At 44.7% G+C, this 27,298-nt stretch overlaps 1 protein-coding gene across 2 annotated transcripts in view; it reads right to left on the reverse strand.

Annotated features, from left to right (window-relative positions):
• Window positions 1-27,298, reverse strand: part of LOC127626753 (receptor tyrosine-protein kinase erbB-2-like) — a 165,903-nt gene that overhangs the window by 74,344 nt on the left and 64,261 nt on the right. For both annotated transcript variants that reach the window (XM_052102768.1, XM_052102767.1), the window contains exon 3: window positions 3,622-3,811. In XM_052102768.1, coding sequence (XP_051958728.1) covers window positions 3,622-3,811 — 190 coding nt within the window. The remainder of the gene's footprint in view (window positions 1-3,621; window positions 3,812-27,298) is intronic.

Here is a 27,298-nt window from a genome sequence, read left to right on the forward strand (position 1 = left end):
TGGTTTTTGACAAGATGAAAATGAGAGTGTGAGGGCAGACTTACAGTTTCTTCAGTGGGCTGTACTGTTGTTTAAAGAGTTTTGTATAATTATGTTGACAAAACTTAAAATAAATAAATCTAGCCAAATAAAAAAACATACAAAAAATTCAAAAAACTCCACAAAGCACATGCTGTGAATATCAGATGTGACCTAAAACCTTTATGTGGCTTCATGAAGCACATGCAGTTGAAGAGACTGTAAGTCTATATCTCAGCCTTGTTATTCATCCCCATCACATATCTAATATACCTCTATTGTGAATAAGGTCTATGGTTATTAATATATAAAGGATATTAAGTCAGGACAATTGGAGTGCATCTGGAAAATTAAATGAATATAGCGTTTAGGACATCATTTTTTCTGAATGGCTGTGGCTAGCTGTTGTTTCTGTTATCATTTAAACAAATATTGACACATTACACACAGCCTTTTTAAAGAATTACTAATGACTACTCAAGATTAATATTCTTGTGTCTCCCTCTAGTGGACAAAATTGGAACTACATCCTGCATCTGTCCTTCACTGTTGAATTACATGATTCCCGTGCTCCAGCAACAGGGATGAGAAACACTGTTTTAAAGTGTTGCTAAAAACAGAAATTGATAAAATTTGTCACATCATCAGAATTTCTTGGTGAGCATGACAAAAATGACCAAATTTGACAGCAGATCATGTGGATGCCATGGACACATTTGTTTTCATGTCAAATTTCAACTGCTTTGATCACAGTTAAAAAAAAAATATTTTCTTAAGTTATAGTGCCCCCTAGAATTATATAGCATAAATTGATCAAATGTTGCACATGACCTCAGAATGTTCTGTTGTCCATGTGTTTTGTTTTATTATGTTTGAGTTTTTCCCTCACAAGATATAGGCCAATTAGTCATTACAAGAAACACCCAAAAATATATTGGCTCATATGTTCTAAGCGATTTACGGAATCAAAATTTTTTTCACAAATATTTGTCAAATCTATAGGGAGATATTGTAACAGGTAGTTGAATTTTGGAATACAATTCATTATAATAACATTAACCTTCCCAATCATAGATAAATGTAATGAAGCCCACCTGCCCACATCACTCAAAAAAACGTTTTATTAAAGGGTCAAAATTAACTCTTTACTAAATCAAACAAATTTGCTGGGAATAAAATACTCAAATACTTAATATCCTGTTGGGGCCACTGGAAAGCACCAAGCTGAAAAGCTGTTTCAGTGACATATATGAGTGTGGAGTGTTGAGACCCTTTGAAAATATGGTTCAACATTTTGGAATTCACAGGTCTCAATTCTTTAGGTATTTACAGCTGCGCCACCTGCTCTGTACTATTTCTGGGAGTAGCATACACCCCCCTAAAGTGGCAGATACTCTGCGAGTGGTGATTACTGCTTTTGGAAAAGGTCATGAGGCATCAGTGTATTACTCCCTGCTAATTCAGAGCCTGGGGCACAGAGCTTCAACATCTCCCAAGAGATTATGGGAGAAAGATTTATACTTTGTATTGGTGGAGGGATTGTGGGCTAGGATTAAAAAAAAACGTCAATTCTACATATAGAGATGCAATTTAAGGTGTGCCTTATGCAATTTAAGATTTTACATTGATTCTATTGGACCCATCGGTTTCCTCAGCAGGAAACCGATGGAGTGCGTACTCCAGGTAGGGAAGGAGGTATTGCCCCAAGTGAAGGAGTTCAAGTACCTCAGGGTCTTGTTCACGAGTGAGGGGACAATGGAGCGGGAGGTTGGCCGGAGAATCGGGGAAGCGGGGGCGGTATTGCACTTGCTCTATCGCACCGTTGTCACGAAAAGAGAGCTGAGCCGAAAGTCAAAGCTCTTGATCTACCGGTCAATTTTTGTTCCTACCCTCACCTATGGTCATGAAGGCTGGGTCATGACCGAAAGAACTAGGTCGCGAGTACAAGCGGCCGAAATGGGCTTCCTCAGAAGGGTGGCGGGCTTCTCCCTTAGAGATAGGGTGAGGAGCTCAGTCATCCGTGAGGAGCTCGGAGTAGAGCCGCTGCTCCTTTGCGTCGAAAGGAGTCAGTTGAGGTGGTTTGGGCATCTGGCAAGGATGCCCCCTGGCCGCCTCCCTAGGGAGGTGTTTCAGGCACGTCCAGCTGGGAGGAGGCCTCGGGGAAGACCCAGGATTAGGTGGAGAGATTACATCTCTACACTGACCTGGGAACACCTCGGTGTCCCCCAGTCAGAGCTGGTTAATGTGGCTCGGGATAGGGAAGTTTGGGGCCCCCTGCTGGAGCAGCTGCTCCCGCGACCCGACTTCGGATAAGCGGTTGAAGATGGATGGATGGATGGATGGATGGATGGATCTATTGGACCCCCTCTAGATTGTTTAGGCTTGGTCTTAAAGCACACCCACCTGCTGGTGATGCCAATCAGAAGAATGAGACACAACCCATGTTTTTGGTGGTGTGTTAAGATCCAAGAATTTTGGTTGAGGGTTCAGAAATGTATGCATGACATACTGAATACTCAAATTTAATTTTGCCCAGACTCTGTATTTTAGGCGATGGGGCAGTCATTCATATAGGGAATATATACATAAAAAGTTGGTCCCTAGTCAGAGTTATGATTAGCAAACAGATTATTCTTAGGGGTTAGAAGTCAGCTAGAGCACCCTCATTTCAGGAGTGGTGCACAGAGATGGGCGGGGTTGGCAGCATTCGAGGAGGTGACATTTAGAAGGCTGGGAAACTTAGATTTGTTTACCATCTTGTGTGTGTGGAACATTGAGGACTGTTTATGCCACATTAATCATCTCAGCGATAACTACATGTATTTATTTACACCAGGCAAGTAGGCTATTGCTCTGAAAGCAAAAAGCAACTAATAATAAAAGAAAATGTAGGCTGTGATCTGCTCAACCACACAGCGTGACCAACGCAAAGCAGACGCCTTTAATTACGTGACCCTACACTGCAGCGCTACTGAACCTGATGTCACACCCTTTGGGTGGCTCATGATAAGCATAGTCACATGAATGGTTTATCCATGCTGGCCGCTTCTACTGACTAGCACAGTAGTCACACTTTTATATTTGGCATGCAGGTGCGATTGAATTTAAGAATTTAACAGAGCATGCAGAATGTCGATGGATTAAAATACATTCTCCTCTCTCTCACTATCGTTCACGTGTGAGTGAGAGATTATTACAAATGGCAATAGTTGATCAAACAATAATTTGCAGACACAAAGAGCAATTTATAGCTGATGAAATATTTTAAAACTGACCAAATCCAGGAACATTTATATTCACTATAAAAATTTCCATGACTTTTCCTGGTCTGGAAATCTAAATGTATATATTCCGTAATATTTCAGTTTTTTTATGACAGTGTTAAATATACTGGGATATATACATACAATATACATTTCGAAATTGCAGGGCTTGGCTAAGGCATCCCCTCACAAGATTTGCCACCAGCCGATTGAAGATTAAATTATTATGCGGTGCCTAGAGTTGTGAAAACATTTTAGATTTAAATCTAAAAAAAACGCAATGTAGATTTGACAATTTTACCATTTTAATCCTCAAAGTCATAAATTCTACATCCCTTACCTGTGAGATTCCTAAGGAGTAGCTCCCTCAGACCAAGTCCTGCCTGACTGTGGTGAATGTTGTCGTGTACTGCGAGAGCATAGCTGGAGTTATAGAGTTGACTGCCACGTATGATGCGCAGACTGTCCAAAGGAACTGATTGCACTGAAACGTGAGATATCAGTACATAACCCTGAACCTCCACTACACCCTACACACAAAGACAAGAGTTACAAAAAAACTTTAATTTTCAGCATTATATAAAACTCTTAAAGTGAAACAAAGATAAACTTTAAGACGCACCATAAATTTATAAAAATGCTAAATTTAAAAACGGCAAACAATTCTTCGCTGCATGTCGTGTCGAACATCACATTTAGCTGTGACTATATTTACAATATCTCACAGCTTTGAGTGCCTTACTACAACTTTAAAAAGATCAGTACATAAGAAATAAATTATGGATCCAAATTTTCATTAAAACTTTTTATTTCATTTTATAATGCAATTTTATTATTCATTAAGTGTTGAGAACAACACCTCTCCCTTGGATAATCGTCACACTGCCTCTTCAAAGGACCATTCTTCAGCCAGGCTCACAACACAACTGGAGTGGGCAAGAGAGAGGAGAGGCGCAGTGACTATTCCCCATTTGGCATTGCATAATGAGCTGGACCTGAAGTCAGTGGAGAGCCTCATCAATGTTGCATTTAAAAACCGTGCATGCCTCTCCTCGAGAGACTTGTGTCTTCATGCTGGCATCCTTGCAGGTCCAGGAACAGAGTGGGAAGTGTTTAGATTATATGCATCACTGGACCCGAACCCCGGATCTCTGGCTCAAATTAGATGCGATGACGGGGACTGAAGCACTCGCCAGTTTATGAGCCAGGAAGCCGGGCTGCCATTCCCCTTAAGTGCCATGGCCCAAAGAAGCTACAGGCTGCCTGAGAAGCCGATGCCCCTTGCGTCCCAGACCCAGGGTGCTGCTGCCAGACCCCACCCATTATACCTGGACCTTACTCTCTTATCACCACCCTTTCGTCCTGAAGAGGGAGTTATTAAGTAAATGTTTGTAATTGTTTTTGCGCTGTCAGGCCTAAGCTAAATTTAGAGTCACCAAAACACATTTAGGACTCCATTTTCGTGCAAACATCCTCTGTAGTATTTCACCAGTAAACACCATAGCACTGTAGCTGTGGCAGACAAAACAGGAGAGCGTTCAAAGCAATTACATAGTAATTGCGCAAAATAACGTAAGACACAAATGGTATATACTGTATCTCTATTCTTTTAGTGCATTGCATACAGCCCATTTACACTACTAATTCTTATCAAGTCAAGTCAAGTCAAGTGGTTTTTATTGTCGTTTCAACCATATACAGTTAGTACAGTACACAGCGAAACGAGACAACGTTCCTCCAGGACCATGGTGCTACATAAAAACAACATAGGACAAAAACAGAACCACATGAGACTACACAACTAAATAAAATACATATATAAAATACCTATATACCTATATAAAGTGCACGTGCAAACATGTGCAAAAAGTATGGGACAGTACAAGAAATTTCTAACAATGAACAGGACAATAGGCACAGTGAGAGACAGTGCAGTGCCAACAGTACACATTAGTGAAAAAAGATGACAGTTTCTAAAAATGTAAACATATCATACTATGAGATATTGTTCTATGCACATAGCAGTTATTGAGGTAGCAGACAGTTATAAAGTGACAGTAATTAAAGTGCAACTCAGGACACGTGTGAGTGTGTGTCAAACCAGTCTCTGAGTATTGAGGAGTCTGATGGCTTGGGGAAGAAGCTGTTACACAGTCTGGATGTGATGGCCAGAATGCTTCGGTACCTCTTGCCAGACGGCAGGAGGGTAAAGAGTTTGTGTGAGGGTTGTGTGGGGTCGTCCACGATGAACAGGCTGTCTTCATTTATATGGACGTTGCTTGACAGGGAATGGAATATATAATAGCACGCAGATGGTGCAATAACTGGAGAAGAACCTCAGAACATGACCCAGCCCATTTGAGCTTTGCATACTGATTCACCAACACACTTGCGCATAAACTTAGCGCATACATGAACGAAAATCGTAAATAACCATACCCACAGACTTTGTCTGTATGGCATATCCAGGGGTTAAATTGGGATTTTTGATGAGGGGAATGTGCCATGTGTGCCAAAATAAAGGTTTTCCCAACTACACACTCATCACCCTTACTTACCGTATCACAATTTTACAGTAGAAACCGTAACGTCTAGGTTATGTATGTAACCTCCGTTCCCCGATGGAGGGAACGAGACGTTGTGTCAGAGAAGCAACACTAGGGGTCTCTCTTGAGCGCCGATATATACCTCTGTCTTATGAAAAAAGGCCAATGAGAAGTTGGCAGACGGTATTTGCATATTTCGCCCCCAGACATACTGGTATTTTAGCGGGGTGAATACGTGAGTTCATTCAGGATTTGTCTGAGGAGCCGGGAGTGGCTCGGCTCAGCGACGTGGCGGGGAAGCGACACAAGGGGTCCACTTTTAAACGTGCCATGCGCTGAGCCATGTACGTGAACTGCTGATACAGGAGCGGGCAGGTATTTCTTACGTGCAAAGGCGACCAGCTGTATCAGACTGCACGTACTCTTCCCCAATGCCCCATAAAAGCCATTAGAATCCTTCTGGTTACCCTGGAGGGGGGAACAAGGTGATGCTTGCCAACCTGGGAACGGGCCAAGCCTGGCTGGGCCTCTTTTCTCTCTACGTTTCTCGTATAGAGCAACTACGGTCGGGGCCCTTACATGCACTTACGCCGTTTCCTATTCTTTCAGGAGGAGAAGACCCTGCGGAGATCACACCTACCCTGCAGGGGAGGCAAAGTGTGGTGAATACATCACATGGTCGCTTAGGACCTATGTGGGAAAGTTGGCGCGGTGGTAGATCCAGCCTTGTAGAGGGGGGAAGCTTACAGCACGGCGACCGAGGCTGCTGGAACTGCCCAAGGGAGACACGGGAGTCCGCTCGTGAGGGGAGAGTACCGCGGAATTAAACACAGGGGGAGTCCGAACAGGAGGCCTTAACCTGTGGAGCACCTATTCCAGTACAGGGTAGATTACCTATAGTGGCTTTGGTCGGCGAGTTCCTCCGCTGAACTGCGGACCCAAAAGGGCTAGGGAGGAATCAACCAGGGACCCGAGGATGGGGTCTCCCGGGAACAAAGGCGCACTATTTTACCTCTGCTGAGGGAAAGGGCGCTAGGCGCAAGCGATTCACCCGGCCAGAACATCGGCATGTTACCGAGTTCTACGGGCTCGGACCTGAGATAACACAGGACAATACTGACTCAATTCGGAGATTGTAGAATCTCACGAAAGTGTTGGGTGTTGCCCACCCTGCTGCTCTGCAGATTTCTGCTAGGGAGGTGCCCCTGGCCAGTGCCCATGAGGACGCAACACTCCTGGTTGAGTGAGATCCCAGGATGGAAACAGGTTAGGCCAGGAGGGAGTTAGCCTCCGGGCACCTTTTAGGAACCTGATAATTAAGTCGTGCTTACCTAGACTCTTACCTAGAGTCGTGGTGAGCCCAGGAGGGAAACAGGTTAGGCCGGGAGGGAGTTAGCCTCCGGGCACCTTTTAGGAACCTGATAATTAAGTCGTGCTTACTTAGAGTCGTGGTGAGCCGCGATAGCGGCAACATACACCTTAAGGGTGGAGGGGGACAGCCTCCTCTCCAGCCTCTCCTGTAGAAACACGAGCACTGACCTAACCGCACACTTCTGTGGGTATTCAGCCCGGGAAGAACACCAGTTTGCGAACAAGCGCCACTTTAGGGCGTAAAGATGCCTGGTAGAGGGGGCTCTGGCTTGGTTGATAGTATCTATGAAGGTCGATAGTAGACCGGCTAGATCTTCCGCATCCCCTCCAGGGGCCAGACGTGGAGGTTCCAGAGGTCTGGGTGCGGGTGCCAGAGCGTGCCCTGTCCCTGAGAAAGAAGGTCCTTACTCAGGGGAATTCGCCAGGGAGGGGCTGTTGCGAGGAGCGTGAGGTCCGAGAACCAAATCCGGGTGGGCCAGTAGGGGGCCACCAGAATGACTTGCTCTTCGTCCTCCCTGACCTTGCACAGCACCTGTGCAAGAAGGCTCACAGGGGGAAATGCGTACTTGCACAGCCCTGTGGGCCAGCTGTGTGCCAAAGCGTCTGCCCCGAGGGGAGCCTCTGTCCGGGCATACCAGAGCGGGCAGTGGGAGGTTTCTTGGGAGGCAAACAGGTCTACCTGGGCCTTGCCGAACCGGTCCCAGATCAGCTGGACCGACTGGGGGTGGAGCCTCCACTCTCCGCTGGGCAAGCTTTGTCTTGACAGAGCGTCCGCTATCACATTGAGGTTGCCGGGGATGTGAGTGGCGCGCAGTGACTTGAGTCGCTGCTGACTCCAAAAGAGGAGACGACGGGCGAGCTGTGACATGTGGAGGGAGCGTATTCCGCCTTGGCGATTTATGTAGGTTACCACTGTGGTGCTGTCTGTCCTGACAAGGACATGTTTGTCCCGAATTAACGGGAGAAACTTCCTCAGGGCAAAGAAAACAGCCAGCAGCTCTAGGCAGTTGATGTGTCAACGCAGCAGGGCCCGGTTCCAATGGCCTGCGGCTGCGTGCCCGTTGCACACGGCGCCCCAACCCAGTTTGGAGGCGTCAGCTGTGACCAGAACGTGTCGGGACACCTGCTGCAAGGGTACTCCTGCCCGTAGAGAGCAGAGGTCTGTCCAGGGTTTGAAGGTTTGGCGGCAGGCGGTGGTAACTTTCACATTGTGGAGGATGCCATATGCCCCAGGAGCTTTTGGAATCATTTTAGAGGGACCACAGTGCCTGGCTTGAAGGAAGGGAGGCACTCCAGCACCGACTGAGCACGCTCGTTGGAGAGACGTGCTGTCATTGAGACTGAGTCCAACTCCAAGCAGAGAAAAGAGATGCTCTGATGTCGGGAGGCAGTGAAGCGGCCTGAGGCTCCACTGCCTCATCGCATCACGGTATGCAAGAATAGTGTTTGGTTCTGTGCCTGGAATTGTGCATCATTGCAGGTACGGTGTTGCCGGCCGAAATGTGAGTGAAAATTAATGCGTGTGAATATGGAAAATTATTTGGTGAAGCTGAATGTCTGAAACACTTGTCATCAAATCTTATGAACTTATACCATCAGAATCAAATCTCCAAATGCATCTAACCTTAAATACAAATTCTATTTTAAACTGCTAAAAAATAAAAAATTAAATCATGGATGACTGACATGTGCGAGTCTGGTAAAACAGTGAAGTATTTTAATTTGCTTTGTGTTGGACTTCACTGCTACGTGTCGTTGAATGATGATGACTAAATGTAGCCGTGCCAGCCTAACATCACTTCAGTCTATTATGATGGACTTCAGAGGATGAACTGGTGCCAACTCCAACCTGAATCACCTCTATTGATGTCTATTGATGGACTACGATCTTGAAATGGAATGCATAGACTAACTATTGCCAACAAAAGCCTTCATCAGCCTATTAACAAGGACAATTGCATCTATGTGAACTTCTGCAATTAATCAAGGATGGACTTCAAAGACATTGGTAATTTATCTTACAGTTCAAACACAATCGATGTTTAAACACTGACCCTTAACACTTACTTAGTTTAATAATTTTAAACCATGACTTTAACTATACATATATAATATTTACATTATATTCATGATGTTAGCCAGAGGGGAACTGGCCCCCACATTGAGTCTGGTTTCTTCCAAGGTTATTTTTCTCCATTAATCTACATCTTATGGAGTTTTGTGTTCCTTGCCACAGTCGCCTACAGCTTGCTCACTGGAGTTATTAATACAACTATTATTTAATTATTTTTAAACACGATTAATAATCTTATTTTATCTAATTACACAATGATGATTCATCGACTTTATAAACATTACAGTTTTATCGTCTGTTAATGCAGCTTTGAAATAGTGAGCAGACCTATAAAGTAAAGCTTTTTATGAGTGTTTGAATGCAAGGATTCACTTTGAATTTTGGGGGGATTTTGCCTTTAATTTTCTCAAATACTATACAGTAAAATGACTTGATAATTGATACAGTGACTGTCAATGTCACTCTAATCTATAAGCCACTGGAACAGTGAGCAAACCTATAAAGGAAAGCTTTTTATTGGCAGTTGAATATGAGGAAATTATCCAAGTGCAAGGATGTACTTAGAATTTTGGGATGATTTTGCATTTAATTTTCTCAAAAAACTATACAGTTTTAATTGACCTACAGGATTTACAATTCAAAGTGTATTACAAGGTATGAAGGACAATGAGAGATCCTTGGCAGAAAAGTACAATTTATTATATGTAATATGTAAATGTAATGTTATGTTAATTCAGGACACTTTGGTTATAAAATATTGACCTGCCCTATCCAAGAGTCTTCTAAACCAGTCACCTTTCACATCAGCTAAATCAAACATATTAATAAACACCAGCACGTCACAAACACTTAATAAACGCGTATTCATTAATATAGTAAGACCCGCTATCTTCTACACTCAACAGGAGAATATCAGTAATGATATTCTAAAATATTGACCTGCCCTATCCAAGAGTCTTCTAAACCAGTCACCTTTCACATCAGAGAATATCAGTAATGATATTCTAGATAAAACACTGACACAACCCTTATTTCACCAAACATGGGGATGGTGGATACCCCTGATAGTTTGGCCTCATCCTGTGATGTTGTCAAATCCTAGACACCCCTGGCCTCTATTGTTACAGCACAGTAATAATATACACAGTAGCTAGATGAACAGCTGTTACTAGATTGATTATTTTTAACACAGCTGGAATGACCATTCAGCATCCAGGACCACAACTATCTTTAAATATAATTTTTTTTTCTGATTGGGTGTGTATTTTTTTTTTTTTCATAAATAGGTTACAACGGGGCTAAAAGCACACCTTAGAGAAAATTAGCCTTTTCTGGTCACAAATTGTTTCAAGATTTAAGAAATACATTCATTTTTATTGAATATTGATGGAGCAACATAATTTGAGTGAAAATAAATAACATCAGAAGGTTGTTTTGAATATAATTAGTTTTTTTTTTTTTTTAAAAAAAGGTGGCTCCCTCACTTGGGGTAAAAGGCCCCTCGGTGGGGTTAAAGTTATATAGTCTACATACCAGGGAAATGGTTATAGGGCACAATTTTTCAACTTATGCCAATACAACAATACAACAAGATGCTTTTTTAGTAACAAATTAAGATAAAGCTTACTCAAAATAACCACTTCAGAAAAGGGTGCATAATTTCTTGTTCATTTGTCATATTTGATATTTCATTACATCTTAAGTTTTCTATAAACAAATGAATCTTTTCTAAAAACGTCTAGGTTACGAATGTAACCTCCGTTCCCCGACGGAGGGAACGAGACGTTGTGTCGGAGAAGCTACACTAGGGGTCTCTCTTGAGCCGCCGAATATACCTCTGATCTATGAAAAAAAGCCAATGAGAAGTTGGCAGTCAGTATTTGCATACCCCGCCCCCGGACATACGGGTATAAAGGCGAGGCAAATACTAGAGTTCATTCAGGATTTTTCTGAGGAGCCGGAAATGGTCCGGCCACTACAGCGGCTCGGCTCAGCGATGTGGCTGGGAAGGACACAACGTCTCGTTCCCTCCATCGGGGAACGGAGGTTCCATTCGTAACCTAAACGTACCCCTTCTATCGCTCTCTCCATGTTGTGTCGGAGAAGCGACACTAGGGGTCCAATTTAAATTACGCCATGCGCTGAGCCGAGTACGTGGTCCGACAAAGGAGCGGGCAGGTGTTTTTTACGTGCCAGACGACCAGCTGTCTCAGACTACACGTACCCTTCCCCAATGCCCCACAAAAGTCGTCGGAATCCTTTTGGATACCCTGACAGGGGAACAAGGCAACGCTTGCCAACCTGGGAACGGGCCAAGCCTGGCTGGGCTCTCTCTATGTTTCTCGCATAGAGCAATAGACAACCGGGGCCCTTACACGCACTGAGGGAAGGGACGTTGTAACCTAAATTACCCAATTTCCTATTCTTTCAGGGGGAAAAAGACCCTGCGGAGACCACCCCTACCCAGCTGGGGAGGTAAGGTGGTGAATACATCACATGTGTTTTTAGGCGACACGTGGAAGTGGCGCGGTGGTAGATCCAGCCTCAGCGAGGGGGGAGTTGCTACACACGGCGACCGAAGGGCAGCTGAAACTTACCCAAGGAAAACGCGGGTCCGCTAGTAAGGGGACCGTATCGCGGAAAATACACACAGGGGGAGTCCGTGTAGGAGTCCTCACCCTGTGGAGCACCTATTCCAGTACAGGGTAGATTTGAGTACCCGCAGTGGATTGGGTCAGCAAGTTCCTCCGCTGAACTGCGGACCCATGAGGGCTAGGGAGGAATCGACCAGGGATTCAGGTTGAGTGGAATCTCCTGGGAAAAAAGACGCACAGTTTTACCTCAAGCGAGGGAAAGGGCGCTATATGCAAGCGATTCACCCGGCCAGCCCATCAGCGTGTTACCGAGTTCTACTGGCTCGGACCTGAGAAAACACGGGATGAAACTGACTCAACCCTGAGATTGTAGTATCTCGTAAAGGTGTTGGGTGTCGCCCAACCCGCTGCTCTACAAATGTCTGCCAGGGAGGTACCCCTGGCCAGTGCCCACGAGGACGCAACACTCCTTGTCGAGTGAGCTCAGACCCGCAAGGGGGGGGCACGGCCTGAGTGTGATAAGCCAATGAAATGGCATCTACTACTCAGTGGGAAAGCCTCTGTTTGGAGACAGTGTTTCCTTTCCGCTGTCCCCCAAAGCATACAAAGAGCTGCTCAGAGTGTCTAAAACTCTGCGTGCGGTCCAGATAGGTACGCAAAGCACGTACCGGACACAGCAACGACGGGGCTGGGTCTGCCTCCTCCCGGGGCAGCGCTTGCAGGTTCACTACCTGGTCTCTAAAGGGCGTGGTAGGAACCTTGGGCATGTAGCCCGGTCACGGTCTTAGGATCACATGAGTGTCTGCCGGACCGAAATCCAGGCAAGTGTCGCTGACAGAGAACGCTTGCAGGTCCCCGACCCTCTTGATGGAGGCGAGCGTGATCAGCAGGGCAGTCTTAAGAGAGAGGGCCCTGAGTCCAACTGATTCTAGCGGCTCAAAGGGAGGTCTCTGGAGGCCCGCGAGGACTATTGAGAGGTCCCAGGAGGGGAACAGCAAGAATCATTCCCAAATCAGCTGGACCGACTGGGTTTCAAAAAAAAGAAAAAGAAAAAGAATGACTGATAAACAAAGCAAGCGGTGTGTGTTCCCATGTTTACACTCTATGGTTGAAATGGACACACACCAGTTTTGTTTTGTGTGTTTGGGGGAAGAGCATGCTGCTATTGCATTGGGGCAGGGCAGGTGCAAACATTGTGATCTGTTTACAGTCAAAATGCTTCACACTCGTCTCTCTTACTTCCAAGAGCCAGTGCTATTTCATCGTGGGGCTATTGCATAGATCTGGCTGAGGAGCGAGAGACGGGACCGTCCCTATCGCTCGCTTTCACCCCAGATCCAGCTGATCCTTCTGGTAAGCTTGAAGCGCGCTTCGGTGCGTCTTCGGTTCACGAGGGGGACGCTGAACCTCTGAACATTCCACGCACAATAATAAAGTGGCTACCATTACTCAAGGTGGTTACTCGGGCTGTGGCCAGACTACAGTTAGACTGGCCACACGAACAAGAGACCCCCCCAAACGCTCCAAACTAGAAGACATTTTTCTGTCTTGTGGCCAAAAAAAAAAGGGAAGAGAATGCTATATCAGTCCCTTCCTTTCTTTGATGACCTCCATGACGAGCTCTCTCGTTCATGGAGGAAACCTTTACTTCCTCTGTCTTCGTACCCTTGACGTCGAAATATTCGACTATTGTGGGTGCTGAGGAACGGGGGTATTCAGTGATGCCGCCGGTAGAAGAGACACTTGCGGGTTCTCTCTCACCTGGCTCGGCATCATCACTAAAGAGACCCACTCTTCCCACAAAGCCATGCAGGACCACCTCCATGCTTGTGGGGAAGGCTTATCAGGCTGCAGGTCAGGCTGGTGCTGCCCTGCACACTACGGCAGTGTTACAGGTGTACCAGGCTGATCTGTTGAAAGACCTGAGTGCGGGCACCAAGGTCGACAAAGAGGCTTTCTCGGATCTGTCTCTCCGCACAACCAAGCAGATGGGCTGTGCCATTGGCCGGTCTATGTCAGCTTTAGTCAGCATGGAGAGACACTTATGGCGCAACCTGTCGGGCATCAGAGACAAGGACAAAGTTTCCTTCTCAATGTCTAGGTTTCACCTTCTGGCTTATTCGGTGACACTATGAATGTAGTTATCACCAGGTTCCAGGAGGCAAAAAGTCACGAGGAAGCCTTCGGGCAATGCCTACCTCGCCGCACTCAGGGAGAGGGGCCGTCAGCCACCCAGCCCCGCCACGGTCCTTCTAGAAGGGAGGCTCAGAAACAAAGCGTGGCGAGTCGTGATCCCCTCGTAGAGACTCAGCAGCCCCCATAGCAAGACCTCAGGGCAGTCATTTCTAAGAGGAAAAAACCCTGACGGTCTTGCGCCCAGCCTTGTGGGGGTAGCCCCCTCAGAACGGGGCACATGTATCATCCACTTCGACCCTCCCGATACCCCCACAAAACCTCTCCATTCCCGCCGCCTCTGGTGTTTCAGGAGTTAGGTGGGACAACATTTCCAGCTAAATGTTGGGTGTACCATTGCTTCCTGCCTTAATACCATCTCAGAGAACCATGGAAACTTCTGCCAGGTATTTCTATGTGGGTCCTAAGAACAGCAGAAAAAGGCTACAGAATTCAATTTGTTCGCCATCCTCCTCGTTTCAACGGCGTGTTTCCACTACCGTGAAACCGGAGCAAGCATTTCTACTGTGGAAAGAACTGCAAATTCTCTTGGTCAAAGGGGTCATAGAACATGTTCCCCTTCCAGAAAAAGAGTCAAGTTATTACAGAAAATACTTCCTGGTTCCGAAGAAGGGTGGGGGGTTGCGGCCGATCTTAGATCTTCGAGGCTTGAATCACTCAGTCAGGGCGTTCAAGTTCATGATGCTAACTATCAAGATGGTCCTGTCCCAAATCCAACATTACGACTGGTTGGTCACGATCAATCTCATGGACGCATACTTTCATATAGAAATTCTGTCACAACACAGGAAGTTCCCGAGGTTTGCTTTCGGGGGCAAACCCTTCCTATATCGGGTTCTTCCATTCGGCCTAGCTCTATCAGCCCGCACATTCACAAAATGGATGCAGTACTGGCTCCTTTGCGACTCTAGGGCATCCGCATTGTGAATTAGATAGACGACTGGCTGATACTAGCACAGTCTCAAGAACTGCCAGTTCAGCACAGGAATATCGTCTTAGCTCATCTGGTTTCTCTGGGTCGGAGACTCACTGTCAAAAAGAGCGTTCTCTCTCCCACTCAGGGAATTACCTATCTGGGCGTTGTATGGAATTCAATCACGATGCGGGCACAATTGTCTCCCGCTCTAATCGTGTCCATTCAGAACACCCTGAGCAAAGTCAGGCTAGGCCAAGGTTGCACTGTTTGTCAGTATCAACGAATACTAGGTCTCATGGCATCTGCGTCCTCTGTGTTCACTTTGGGCCTTCTGCACATGTGACCGTTTCAGTTGTGGCTCAAAGCCAGGGGATTTCATCCAAGGGCCAGTCCCCTAAGGCTAATAAGGATTATGCGCCGTGCGCTTCATACCCTTTCTATGTGGTTCAGACCCCGGTTCCATACTTTAGGTCCCGCTCTAGGTGCGTCTTGCCGTCGCAAGTTGCTAACTACAGACGCCTCCCTGACAGGCTGGGGTGCGGTCTTAAGTGGTCGTCGAGCTCAAGGGGAACAGGAGGGTCATCAGCTCGATTGGCACAACTCCCAGGTCTCTCACAGAGAGTGCATCTCTGTATGCAGATTAGATACATTCTTTGTAAACATCAAAAGACCTACTCAATCACAAGTTTCAAAGGTCCACCTTCAAACCCCTAAATTGTAAACCAAAACCTGGATAACATAAAACATACACATCTGAAATAACAATAGAATCGCTTGGTAAGGAATCGGGCTTCTCTGTAGTTAGATGATCCCACACATTGATGTGTGTAATTTTAATAATAGGAATCTGCATTCAGATCTCCCCTCCCCTTTATTCTGATCACTGTATTCACTATGTTCTGATTCATTATTAATTTGGCTTTGACTGATTTTTGTAATTTATGTTTTTAATCCTATCTGGCAAATAAATGGTTATTATTTATTCTGTATTCCTCCAAAATGATTTAATTACTGGAGCTTTAATATAGGAGGAAGTCATTTAAAGAATTTCAGTTTGAATTTCATTAGAATGTTAGAACAGAACTATACTGGAGCATTATTATAGGAGAAACCGCCCTGGATATAGCCAGGCAGGAGAAAGCCATTTAAAGAATTTTAGTTAGAATATTGGAGTTTTAAATAGAGTAAACAACTCAGGAGAACCAGGTAGGACAGCCACCTAGGAGAGCAGCGTAGGAGAAAAGTCATTTAAAGACTCAAAAGATTACAGATCAAAAGGACTATAAATAGAAGAGGATTTAGAGTAAACAATAACCTAAAATGTTATATTAAAAGAATTATCAGAAAGTAATTAGAGCTTTAATCTAAATTAGAGGTCAATTTAAAATTGGAGTCAGATTCATATAAAATTGGAGTCAGATAAAATTAATAACGGAATTAATTTGTAAAATGCAAATAAATAACTGTTTTGGTTCAGCGCTCAGAAAAGACAGAACAACACAGAGACCTTCGAAGGGCAATCTATTCTATTCTATTCAAAGGGTTCCACTCCAGACCGATAGGATTCTGAGTGTGCCCTTCGCCCTTTCCCGTTTTACATATTCTACAAAGAGAGGGGGCTGCCATGTTAGAATCACACAACCAGCCGAAAACTACTCGCTTAATCTCAGTAACTGTCCTGTTATTTGACACTTTCACTCAATGATAAAAGTAATCATGGCTTCTACAATGAAACTGAAAACGATTTCTTTAACATTATGTTGCATAGGAGTCAGTGTAAGTCCAAGATACACAAAGCCAAAATATACAGAGTGCACCTTTAAATATGAGATTGAATTGTCTCTAAATCAACTTTCAGACATTACATGCAATGATCTCATGGAAGAGGAAGAATTTAGGAAAGTACTGTTGTATGGTAGTTTTTGATGCTATTTAGCATTTTAGGAGGAAAAAAAATCAAAGGACCTTCAAAGTCCAGCACCCTGGGCCGGACGATGTCCACTCTGGTGGTCCAAGACACCTGTGGCTCAACCTTTCGGAGATGTGTGACACCGAGAAGGTTCGCTTTCTCGATGCAGCCATCTCCCAAGGGGGGCTTTTTGGCAACATTGTCACGGACTTCGCACAACAGTTAGGAGGCGATCAAACATATCTTTCTGCGGCGCGACTCGGCCGCCTTCATACCTCCGAAGTCCCACACCCTGTCTGCCTCTTCTTTGAGAAGAAGATCCTCCCATAGGAAGGCGGCTCCACCCACCTGTCAGCCAGCCTCCAAAACCCCGGACGTGCTTCGAGGGGCCCCTGGCATGGGTGACCCAGCGATATGTTGACTGATGTGACGCCCAGCAATGTGTGGTCACATTATGTAGTAAAATTTTGTATATTTTGAATAGTTGGCATATGTCTATTGCTTTATAAGGGCCTCATTTCTTTCATTTGGTGTAAATTAATTTTTTAAGCTGTATTCCAAATTTCCACCACAAGGGGGCCTCGCGTCCCAGTGAGACGGCATATTGTGGCAGTAGCCGACTCTCGTCTTTACTCTGGCAGAAGCGAGAGAAGGAAACACAATACCTGTTGCCAGTCTCATCATTTTCCTGTTCTTTTCAGGACAACATTTTAATCTGACCACAGGCCTCACGCCCGGGGCCAGTTACAAATTCTTGGGGGCTCCGTCCAGGATTGGTTCTTCATGCTGACAGATGCCGATCCTAAAATCGTGACTGAGAAGCTGAGCTGGTGGTGCAGTGCCTAGTGCTGGAGGTGAGAGCTTCGACCCACTGGGAGAAGGTGTAGCTGAAACTGGTGCTGAGGGACCTGCTGTAAAGGACTGGAGAGGACGTTGCGATGGCCGACAAGGAGAGGAAGAGCCTGGTGTGGGACATCAGGAAGAGCCTGCTTTTACTGTCGCCTAACAAACTTTTCCAGATTGCTACTAATGTTGGCCCAGTTCCAGATAAGGATCCATCAGAGCTTTCTAGTGAGGACGCAGAGGGGTGCTTTGAATACATCCATGCTTGAATGTACAGTAAGAACCTTTTAGACACTGAGGACAGCGGGTTGGGGGAATTGTTAGCACTAAAATATGATGTTGACGAGATTGTACAGTCTCGGGGTGTTACCTCCCCTCCTGTCGAGTTAGCCCATTCAGCCACAGCTAATGAACCTTTCACTGAAGCAGTAAGTGAAACGACTACTGCCATGGTGAACACACAGCCAATCATTGACACAACCGATGCTGCTACACTTAGCAATGTTAATGTTTTACCAGAAAATGTACAGCAAATGCTTTTGAATTATGATGAGTTGAGTAAGAAGCTCCTTCAGTTCGTGAACATGCCCACACCACAGGCCACAGCACAACCTACACTTGCACAATCTATACCAGTGAACAGCCAGATGCCGTCACATACCAGGCACCAGAAAATGCGTTGTCCCTAAAAAATCTCCCCTACATCCAGCGCCGCGAATTTAAGGTGCAGGGAGGCCAAATTGGGGATCACTCATCTGATATTAGTTACAACAGTGTGTGTAGGCAGATGGAAGAGGGAATTAAAGATAACTTCACTGATTCAGAGGTAGTTAGAGGTGTGTTTAGGATAATAAAACAAGGAGATTTCAAGGACATGCTTGTTAATAAGAAAGATATGACCGTAGCTGAGCTCAGGGGATTTTTGCAGTTACACTTAGGGGAAAGAAATAGCACAGAACTATTTCAAGAGCTAATGTTTGCAAAACAAAGTGAGCATGAGACTCCTCAGCAATTCCTCTATCGTGTTATTGGACTGAAACAAAGAATCCTGTTCTCATCGAAACAATCCGAAGCTGGGATTAAGTACAGCCCAGACACAGTCCAAGGTGTCTTCCTGCACACAGTATATCAAGGGATAGGACACAAACACAATGACATCTGCAGGGAGTTGAAACCCTTACTTTCAGATCACACAGTGACAGATGAGACAATCTTGAAGCACGTCATGAAAATCACAAGTGATGAGAGTGAGCGACAGCGTAGGTTGGGCTCAACACAACGCCAGAAACACGCCGCTGCACACAGTGCTCAAGTTGAGGTCGAAAACTTGGAACAGCCACATACAAAGAAAGGGACTGTTGAACAGAAAGCAAAAACAGATACTGTACAGCAGCTCTCAGAGAAAATAGATGTGCTCACCAAGCTAGTAGACTCCCTTGCAGAAAAAGTACAGAAAAACGTGTCCCTCTTGCGGGACTGTAGACACTGCTTTATTTGCGGCGAGGAGGGCCACAGAGCTAGAGGCTGTCTAAAACACCCTAAGCATCAGGGAAACTCCAACCAGTTGCTGAGGGGGGACAGACAGTAACCGGAGCCCTTCCTATGTCCCACCTTACAGGTGCAGAAGCTGTGTTAAATGTCAGCCAGTTTATCAGCACTAATAAGCTAGACACAACCACTGAGACAGCTAAGGTAAACAATAAACGGAATAGTAAGAAAACCACTGTTACGCATGTGCAAGACCCCGCAGCTTCCAGCAATGTACAAATCGCCAAACTAATAGGCAGAAAAGCGTTAACTAAGTGTATCCTTAATGGCCTAGCAGTTAATGTGCTAGTAGACACTGGAGCTCAAGTCAGCATAATAGATAGGCCCTGGAAGGACAAATACTTACCTGAACTGGACATGTGCCCACTTTCTGAGCTTATTGACCTATTGAGAGATAAAAAGAAGTTGGAAGTGTATGCGGTGAATGGAGAAGTCATTCCCTTTGATGGTTGGGTCATCATCACTGTGAACTTGCCTGGTAATGAAGACCCTGACTTATCAATTAATGTTCCATTTCTTGTGAGTTCATTACCTCTCGAAATGCCATTGATAGGGTTTAATGTGGTAGAATTAGTAATCCAGGGAAAGCCTGAGAAACTAGGCCCCACCTTAGCCCAACTGCTAGGCGGAGCCATGTCCATTCCTGATGAGATGGCACAGACTCTTGTACACTTTGTACAAACCAGAAAGACAGTTGCACAACAGGGATGCTTGAGAATAGGGCAGAAAGAGAGAGTAATCCCTGCGGGTAGTGTAACCTGGGTGAAGTGTAGAGTGCCGCCTCAGCTTGACCTCTCTGACTCATTAGTATTGTTTGAACCAGAGGAAAGTTGTGTGCAGCTACAGCAGCTAGACATAGATGAGGGCTTGCTTGAGATTCAGAAAAAGATGAACCCCTATGTAGCTGTGCCTCTAGGGAACCCCCACTTGGCAGTATTCAGCCAATCAAAAAAATTGTTGAAACTGACTCACCTGATAGAGACGAAGTGATGGTTTAGGGTATCACGACTACCCCATCTGACTCAGCCAGAATATCCACACGGTGGCAGCCACCAGTTGATGTAAGTCACCTTAACGAGGAGCAACAACAGACTGTAAGAAAAATGCTGTATCAGGAGTCACCGGCTTTCGCCAAAGATGCCGATGATATTGGTTGCATTCCAAGTTTACACATGTCAATAACTCTCAGAGATGACATTCCTGTACAGAAAGCCTACTCCTCTATTCCAAAACCACTGTTTGCGGAAGTAAAGGAGTACATCCAAGATCTTTTAGCAAAAGGATGGATTGTCAAGTCGAAGTCCCCTTACGCAGCCCCTGTCGTGTGTGTCCGGAAAAAGGATGGTTCACTACGCATTTGTATTGATTATCGGTTACTGAACCAGAAAACCATCCCCGACAGACACCCACTACCTCGGATCCAAGATCTGACCAACACTCTTGGGGGACACTCTTGGTTTAGTATCCTTGATCAGGGTAAGGCGTATCACCAAGGGTTCATGGCAGAAGGCTCAAGGCAGGTCACAGCATTTGTAACTCCCTGGGGGTTATATGAGTGGGTCCGGATACCCTTTGGCCTCTCCAATGCCCCTGCAGCTTTTCAAAGGAGTATGGAAGAGATGCTGGACTCACTCAGAGACAAATACTGTATCCCTTACTTGGATGACATCCTGTGTTATTCAAAAACCTTCGAGGAGCATGTTGAGGGAGTTCGCAAAATCCTGAGAGCACTTCAAAAACATGGCGTAAAGTTAAGACCTGACAAATGTGAACTGTTTCACAGACAAGTTAGATATGTTGGTCGCCTTATATCTGCGGAAGGGGTGCACATCGACCCAAGAGACTTGGAAGCGGTGCAGTTGCTCAAGGTAAAAAAAAACAGAGACAGTTGGTGATGTGAGATGACTTTTGGGCTTTCTCAGCTACTATCGCAGTTACATCCAGGATTTCTCATGCATTGCGCAACCTGTGTATGAGCTGCTCAAAGTTCAAAATAGTGCATCAACAAGGCAGCCCCACCAAGTAAATACCAAGGACCCTCAGCTGTCCTCCAAAATCCCTGTGGAGTGGACTAGAGAACACCAGAGAGTACTGGAGCACCTCATTGACAGGCTCACCAATCCTCCAGTTTTGGCTTACCCAGACTTCAGTCTACCATTCCTACTCCACACAGATGCCTCTGAACAGGGTCTTGGTGCTGTACTGTATCAATACCAAGATGGTAAACTGAAAGTCATAGGTTACGGTTCCAGAACGCTGACCCCAGCTGAAAAGAACTATCGTCTGCACAGTGGGAAATTGTAATTTTTGGCACTTAAATGGGCAGTGTATGAAAAGTTTAGAGACTATCTGTTCTACGCCCCACACATAGATTATTTACACCGACAATAATCCACTAACCTATGTCATGAGTACTGCCAAGCTCAATGCAGTCGGACATCGGTGGGTTGGAGAGTTGTCTGACTTTAGGTTCGAGATAAAGTATAGACCCGGAAAGGCGAATACTGATGCTGACACGTTGTCTCGTGTACCCCTCGACATCAACAAGTATGTGGAAGAATGTAATGAGGAGTTGTCACAGGAAGTGGTGGAAGCCACCTGGAATGGGACAAGAGCAGCTCAGGAACAGGATGTAGCGTGGGTTGCTGCACATTCTCTCACCACAAACGTCCACCAAGAACCTCCTCCACCTCTTCCAGCTATTAGTAGTGAGGAGTTGGCCAAAGCTCAAAGGGAAGATCAAGCGGTCGGAGAGATCATTAAACTGAAGGAGACAAACACAGTACTAACAAGTGACACACGACTAACCGTGAATAGAGCAGCAAGGAAACTCCTTCATGAATGGAGCAAATTGCACGTAAGAGAGGGACTTCTTTACAGACAGACCAGTGAAAGACAACAAGTAATCCTCCCGGCCAAATACAAACCCATGGCGCTAAAGTGTCTCCACGATGACATGGGACACATCGGTACAGAGAGAGTACTGTCCCTAGCTAGAGAAAGGTTTTACTGGCCGTATATGAAGAAGGAAGTGGAATAATATGTCACGAGAAAATGTCCGTGCATAAAACAAAAGAAACCAACAGTATATGTTCGTGCTCCAATGGGCACAATCACTTCAAACTCACCATTGGACCTTGTGTGCATAGACTACCTGCACCTGGAACCCAGTTGAGGTGGATTTGAGTATATCCTGGTCGTAGTGGATCATTTTACAAGGTTTGCGCAAGCATATCCGACCAAAAACAAATCTGGACGGACAGCAGCTGATCGCATCTTTGAAGAATTCATCCCACGCTTTGGATATCCCGGAAAGTTAATCACGACCAAGGTCGTGAGTTTGAAAACGAACTTTTCAGGACTCTGCGGGAGAAATCCGGAGTTGGACACTCACGAACAATGCCATATCACCCGCAAGGGAATCCGGCAGAAAGGTTCAATAGAACCCTCTTGCAGATGCTCAGGACACTTACTGAAAAAGAAAGAGCGGTGGAAAGATCATCTCCAAGGAACTGTGCATGCTTATAACTGTACTCGGCACGAGTCGACAGGATACTCCCCCTATTTTCTGCTGTACAGACACCATCCCCGTCTCCCTGTAGACTTATTGTTTGGTCTATTGACTGAGAAAACCACAGCATCACACAAAAGTTATGCAGAAAAATGGGCTGAGAGGATGACTGAGGCGTACAGGATAGCCAGTGAGAACAGTAAACTGTCAAGTGCACGAGGCAAGTCCTATTATGACAAGAAACTTAAGGGTGTGGTTTTGCATCCCGGAGACAGAGTACTTGTTAGGAATCTCAGTGAGCGAGGGGGTCCGGGGAAACTTAGGTCATACTGGGAAAGGAAAATCTATGTAGTCAAAGAGCAGGTAGCAGACAACCCCGTCTATGTCGTCTACCCTGAGACAGGAGAAAAACGTAAGACCAGAGTCCTTCACCGTAACTTACTGCTATTAGTTAATGACCTACCTGTTGAAGCCCCACCACAAAGATTTGAACATGTACCAAAGAGACAAATGATACAGAAGCATAACCAGTTGAGTAACAAAACTTTGAGGAAACACCCAAATGAGACAAGTGATTCAGAGTCAGAAGAGAGCACTACAAGTTACTGGTTAAGGGTTCCTGTGGAAGAAAGAGAACATGAAAAACAGAACACTTACCATTATTTACCTACCGTGGTCCAGAGGGATCCAGCACCTGTAGAAACAAACAGACCTCTAAAAGCAGTTGTTAGGGAAGAAAGACAAGTTACTGTACCTGTGACAAGAGAGCGATTTGGTAGCCTTCCAGTCAATGAGAACCAAAGCCAGAGAGATAGTCAGTCTGTGACACCGTCATTACCTGATTCAGTACCACCCGAGATAGACAGTGAAGGAGATGATGAGTCTGTAGCTGTTAGGGATGCAGAGAGATTTTTGATTACTCCCGTAGCAGACACATCCACTCAGGTTAGAAGGTCAGCAAGAGAGAGAGGAGGCCAAGGCAGATGTTCACATATCAGACATTAGGCGAACCCTCACTACAACCGTGCCCCACTGTCAATACAGTCACCACACTCACCTACAGACGCGTACTTTCATGTGTAGGGTGCACTGGTTGTTTAGATCAGCTTTACTATCAGATATAACAAATAATTAATGTTTATTAATAGTTTTTTTTTTTTACTTTATTGCCCATAGTAACATTGCAGGCAATTTTAGCAATACAATACCAACACAAACCCATACACACACAAACACTCTCTCAAGGAGAAGTCAAAGCAAAAAATTAAAAATAATAATAATAATATTAAAAGGGTCACCTTGTGGTTGAACTTCATTCAACACATATATTGACTACATAGAAGCAGGGTAAATAGACCATTGCACATCTCAGTATGTTTAAATTATTATTCTAAATCAAGGCCTAGAATGACAGGGGTTCAAAATAGTACTTTCAATGGTAAAATAGCAGTCATAATTTGCATTGTACAGACCTGTTTGATTTTTTGTATCCACTGAGCTATTGTAGGGGGGCTAGGTTTCATCCAATTAATAGTGATAATTAGGGCCCAAGCCTTGAAAAGGCAAGGCCCTATTGATTTCGTTAGAATTATTCTTATTATTATTAGGGCCCAAGCCTTGAAAAGGCAAGGCCGTATTATTTTTTATTCGACTATTCGGGCACTTTTGGGGCTCTTAACGTGCTCGAAAACTCTTGAAACTTTGCACACGGGTCAGAACCCGCGGCCATCAGGGCCGAGCTGAAGCTGGTACCCGGGCGTGGCAGGGGGGCTCGACAGCGCCCCCTGGAAAAGGGTCCGAAAACTTGGTCCATAAATCAGACACGCTTGCATGTAATAATATGAAACTTGGTACACATATAGATCTCATCGTTTCATATATCCTTCATACTTTTACTTTTTACCCCAGCCCAACAGGAAATCGTCTATTTAGGGTTGTTTTGATGCTTTTTAGACTCTTAGCATACTTGAAATTGCATGAAACTCGACAGACACATCACATTTATTAGCCAGTAGACATGTGCAAAGTTTCAGAAACGGGCGTGGTGCAGGGGCTCAGTAGCGCCACCTTTTGACAAAAGTGGGGGGGTTGCTTTACACTTTGACCCACAGTCACAAAACTCAGTAATTGTATTGTTCTCATCGAGCAGGACAACTTTCTAATTTACAGTCATTAGCTCAGACCAACAGAAAGTCAGATATTTTGGTTTGAATTTGGATGTTTTGGAGAATTTTCTCTTCCTCTCTCACTGACCCTACGTCTATCTGTGTCTGTGGGGAGGGGGGGGTGATTTGGCTGTTGAGTGAGAATGCTTTTATTTTTGTTTTTCAAGGTTTTGGGGCCCTTAACGTGCTCGAAAACTCTTGAAACTTTGCACACGGATCGGAACCCGCGGCCATTAGGGTCGGACCGAAGATGGTACCCGGGCATGGCAGGGGGGCTCGACAGCGCCCCCTGGAATGGGATTCGAACACTTGTCCATATATCAAACATGCTTGCATGTAATAATATGAAACTCGGTACACTTATAGATCTCATCGGGCCGAACAACTTTTGTGCTCTAAGTTTTACGCCAGCCCAACAGGAAGTCGGCTATTATGGGTTGTTTGGAAACACATGCTCTGGAATTATATATATTCCTCCTAGAGAATTAATCCAATCGCCACCAAACTCGGTCAGCATGAAGTCAAGACATTGAGGATGCTACATTGCGGACGGATTTTTGATATCTCGAACGGTTTGGCCGTGGAGAGGAAATTAATTTATGACTAAAAAAGGACACATAAAGTGTGTTATAACTTAGTTAGTTCTATCTAAAGTTACAAAACTCGGCGTGTATATTGTTCTCGTCAAGCCGAACAACTTTCTAATTTACAGTCATTAGCTCCAACCAACAGAAAGTCAGATATTGTGGTTTCAATGTGGATTTCTTGGAATTTTTCTCTCTCTGACAGACAGAGTGCCCCTCCCATTCTGTGTTTTTTTCTCTCTCTCTGTCTCTCTCTGACAGAGTGCCCCTGCCATTTTGTGTGTGTGTGTGTGTGGGGGGGGGAGTTTCTCTGTTGGAACTTTGAAGCTCCAAAAAGCACATAAAGGGAGCACTTTGAAGCTCCAAAAAGCACATAAAGGGAGCATAAAAGCAAGGAAGTGTGTTATAACTTCTGCATACATTAACTGATCTCGATGAAACTTCAGCAGTGTGTCACATGGATGTGACTATTGTGAGTCAAAGTTATAGCGCCACCAAATGGCAGAAGGAAGTGTCACTTTCGAAATGCTTTGAAATCACCCTCTTATGTCTCAAGTGAACAAACAGACCAACAGAAAGACAGATATTTTGGTTTGAATGTGGAACACATTGCAAATGAACTTTGAAGCTCCAAAAAGCACATAAAGGGAGCATAAAAACAAGGAAGTGTGTTATAACTTCTGCATACATTAACTGATCTCGATGAAACTTCAGCAGTGTGTTCGCGGGAAGAGGCCGGTCGCATGGATGTGACTATTGTGAGTCAAAGTTATAGCGCCACCAACTGGCAGAAGGAAGTGTGTCACTTTCAAAATGCTTTGAAATCACCCTCTTATGTCAATTGAACAAACAGTTGATAAAGAAATCGGGTATCAATATACTGAATTATGAATTATTGCAGTGATCAACTGTGATGTCCGGTTAAGATGAAAATAAACCGGCTGCGCCGTCTCTGTTTAAGCGATTATCTTTCTGAAACACGTCACAAAAACTTACAGAAACGGATAACACAAACATGATGTTGGAAATATACACTTATCAGAATAGTTATATTAAACTTGTCTATTTCAGTTAAAGCCATTTAAGTTATAAAGCTGTCTCATATGTAATTTCTCCTTTAATTCTATAATATAACCACTAGGTGGAGTTCTAAGCCTATTTTCTGTATTCTCGTTGTTTTAACGTATGAAGAAGTCTTGTACATGTTGTTGAGAACGCAGTAAAGTGTGACGCATATTTCATTCTGTGAGTTTTATGAGTACTCCGAGTCTTTATTAAAACCAACACGTGAAACATATGTCTAAAGAAAGTAGAGATGGGCTGATCGATCCGAACGTATCAAAACTTCCGAGAATGATGTTGATTTAGGGTTGTCTCTGACAACACGCGATCCGAGAGGCGAGATCATTTTTGCTCGCATCTTCACGAAGGTTTGTCGGTTGTATACAATGTTTGCCTGTTCAAGCGATTTTACACTATTCAACTCAACAAATGTCAAAACAACTCAAATACATGTTTGCGAGCAGATTGTGTGACACAGCGAGCCGCGTCGTGTCTAACTCACGCACTCCGATGAGAGTTCGCTTTCGCTGCTGCTTGCGTCTGAACGGACAATTTCATACAAAAAAATTAAAAAATAGGCTACATGATATATTGAGGAGTCTGTTATGTCTCAAGTGAACAAACAGTTGAGAAAGAAATCTGGTATAAATATATTGAATTCTGGCATTATTCCAGATGACGTCCTGCTATATTTTTCTCTC

The sequence above is a fragment of the Xyrauchen texanus genome, chromosome 33 (assembly GCF_025860055.1).
Source record: "Xyrauchen texanus isolate HMW12.3.18 chromosome 33, RBS_HiC_50CHRs, whole genome shotgun sequence".
Lineage (NCBI taxonomy): Eukaryota > Metazoa > Chordata > Actinopteri > Cypriniformes > Catostomidae > Xyrauchen > Xyrauchen texanus.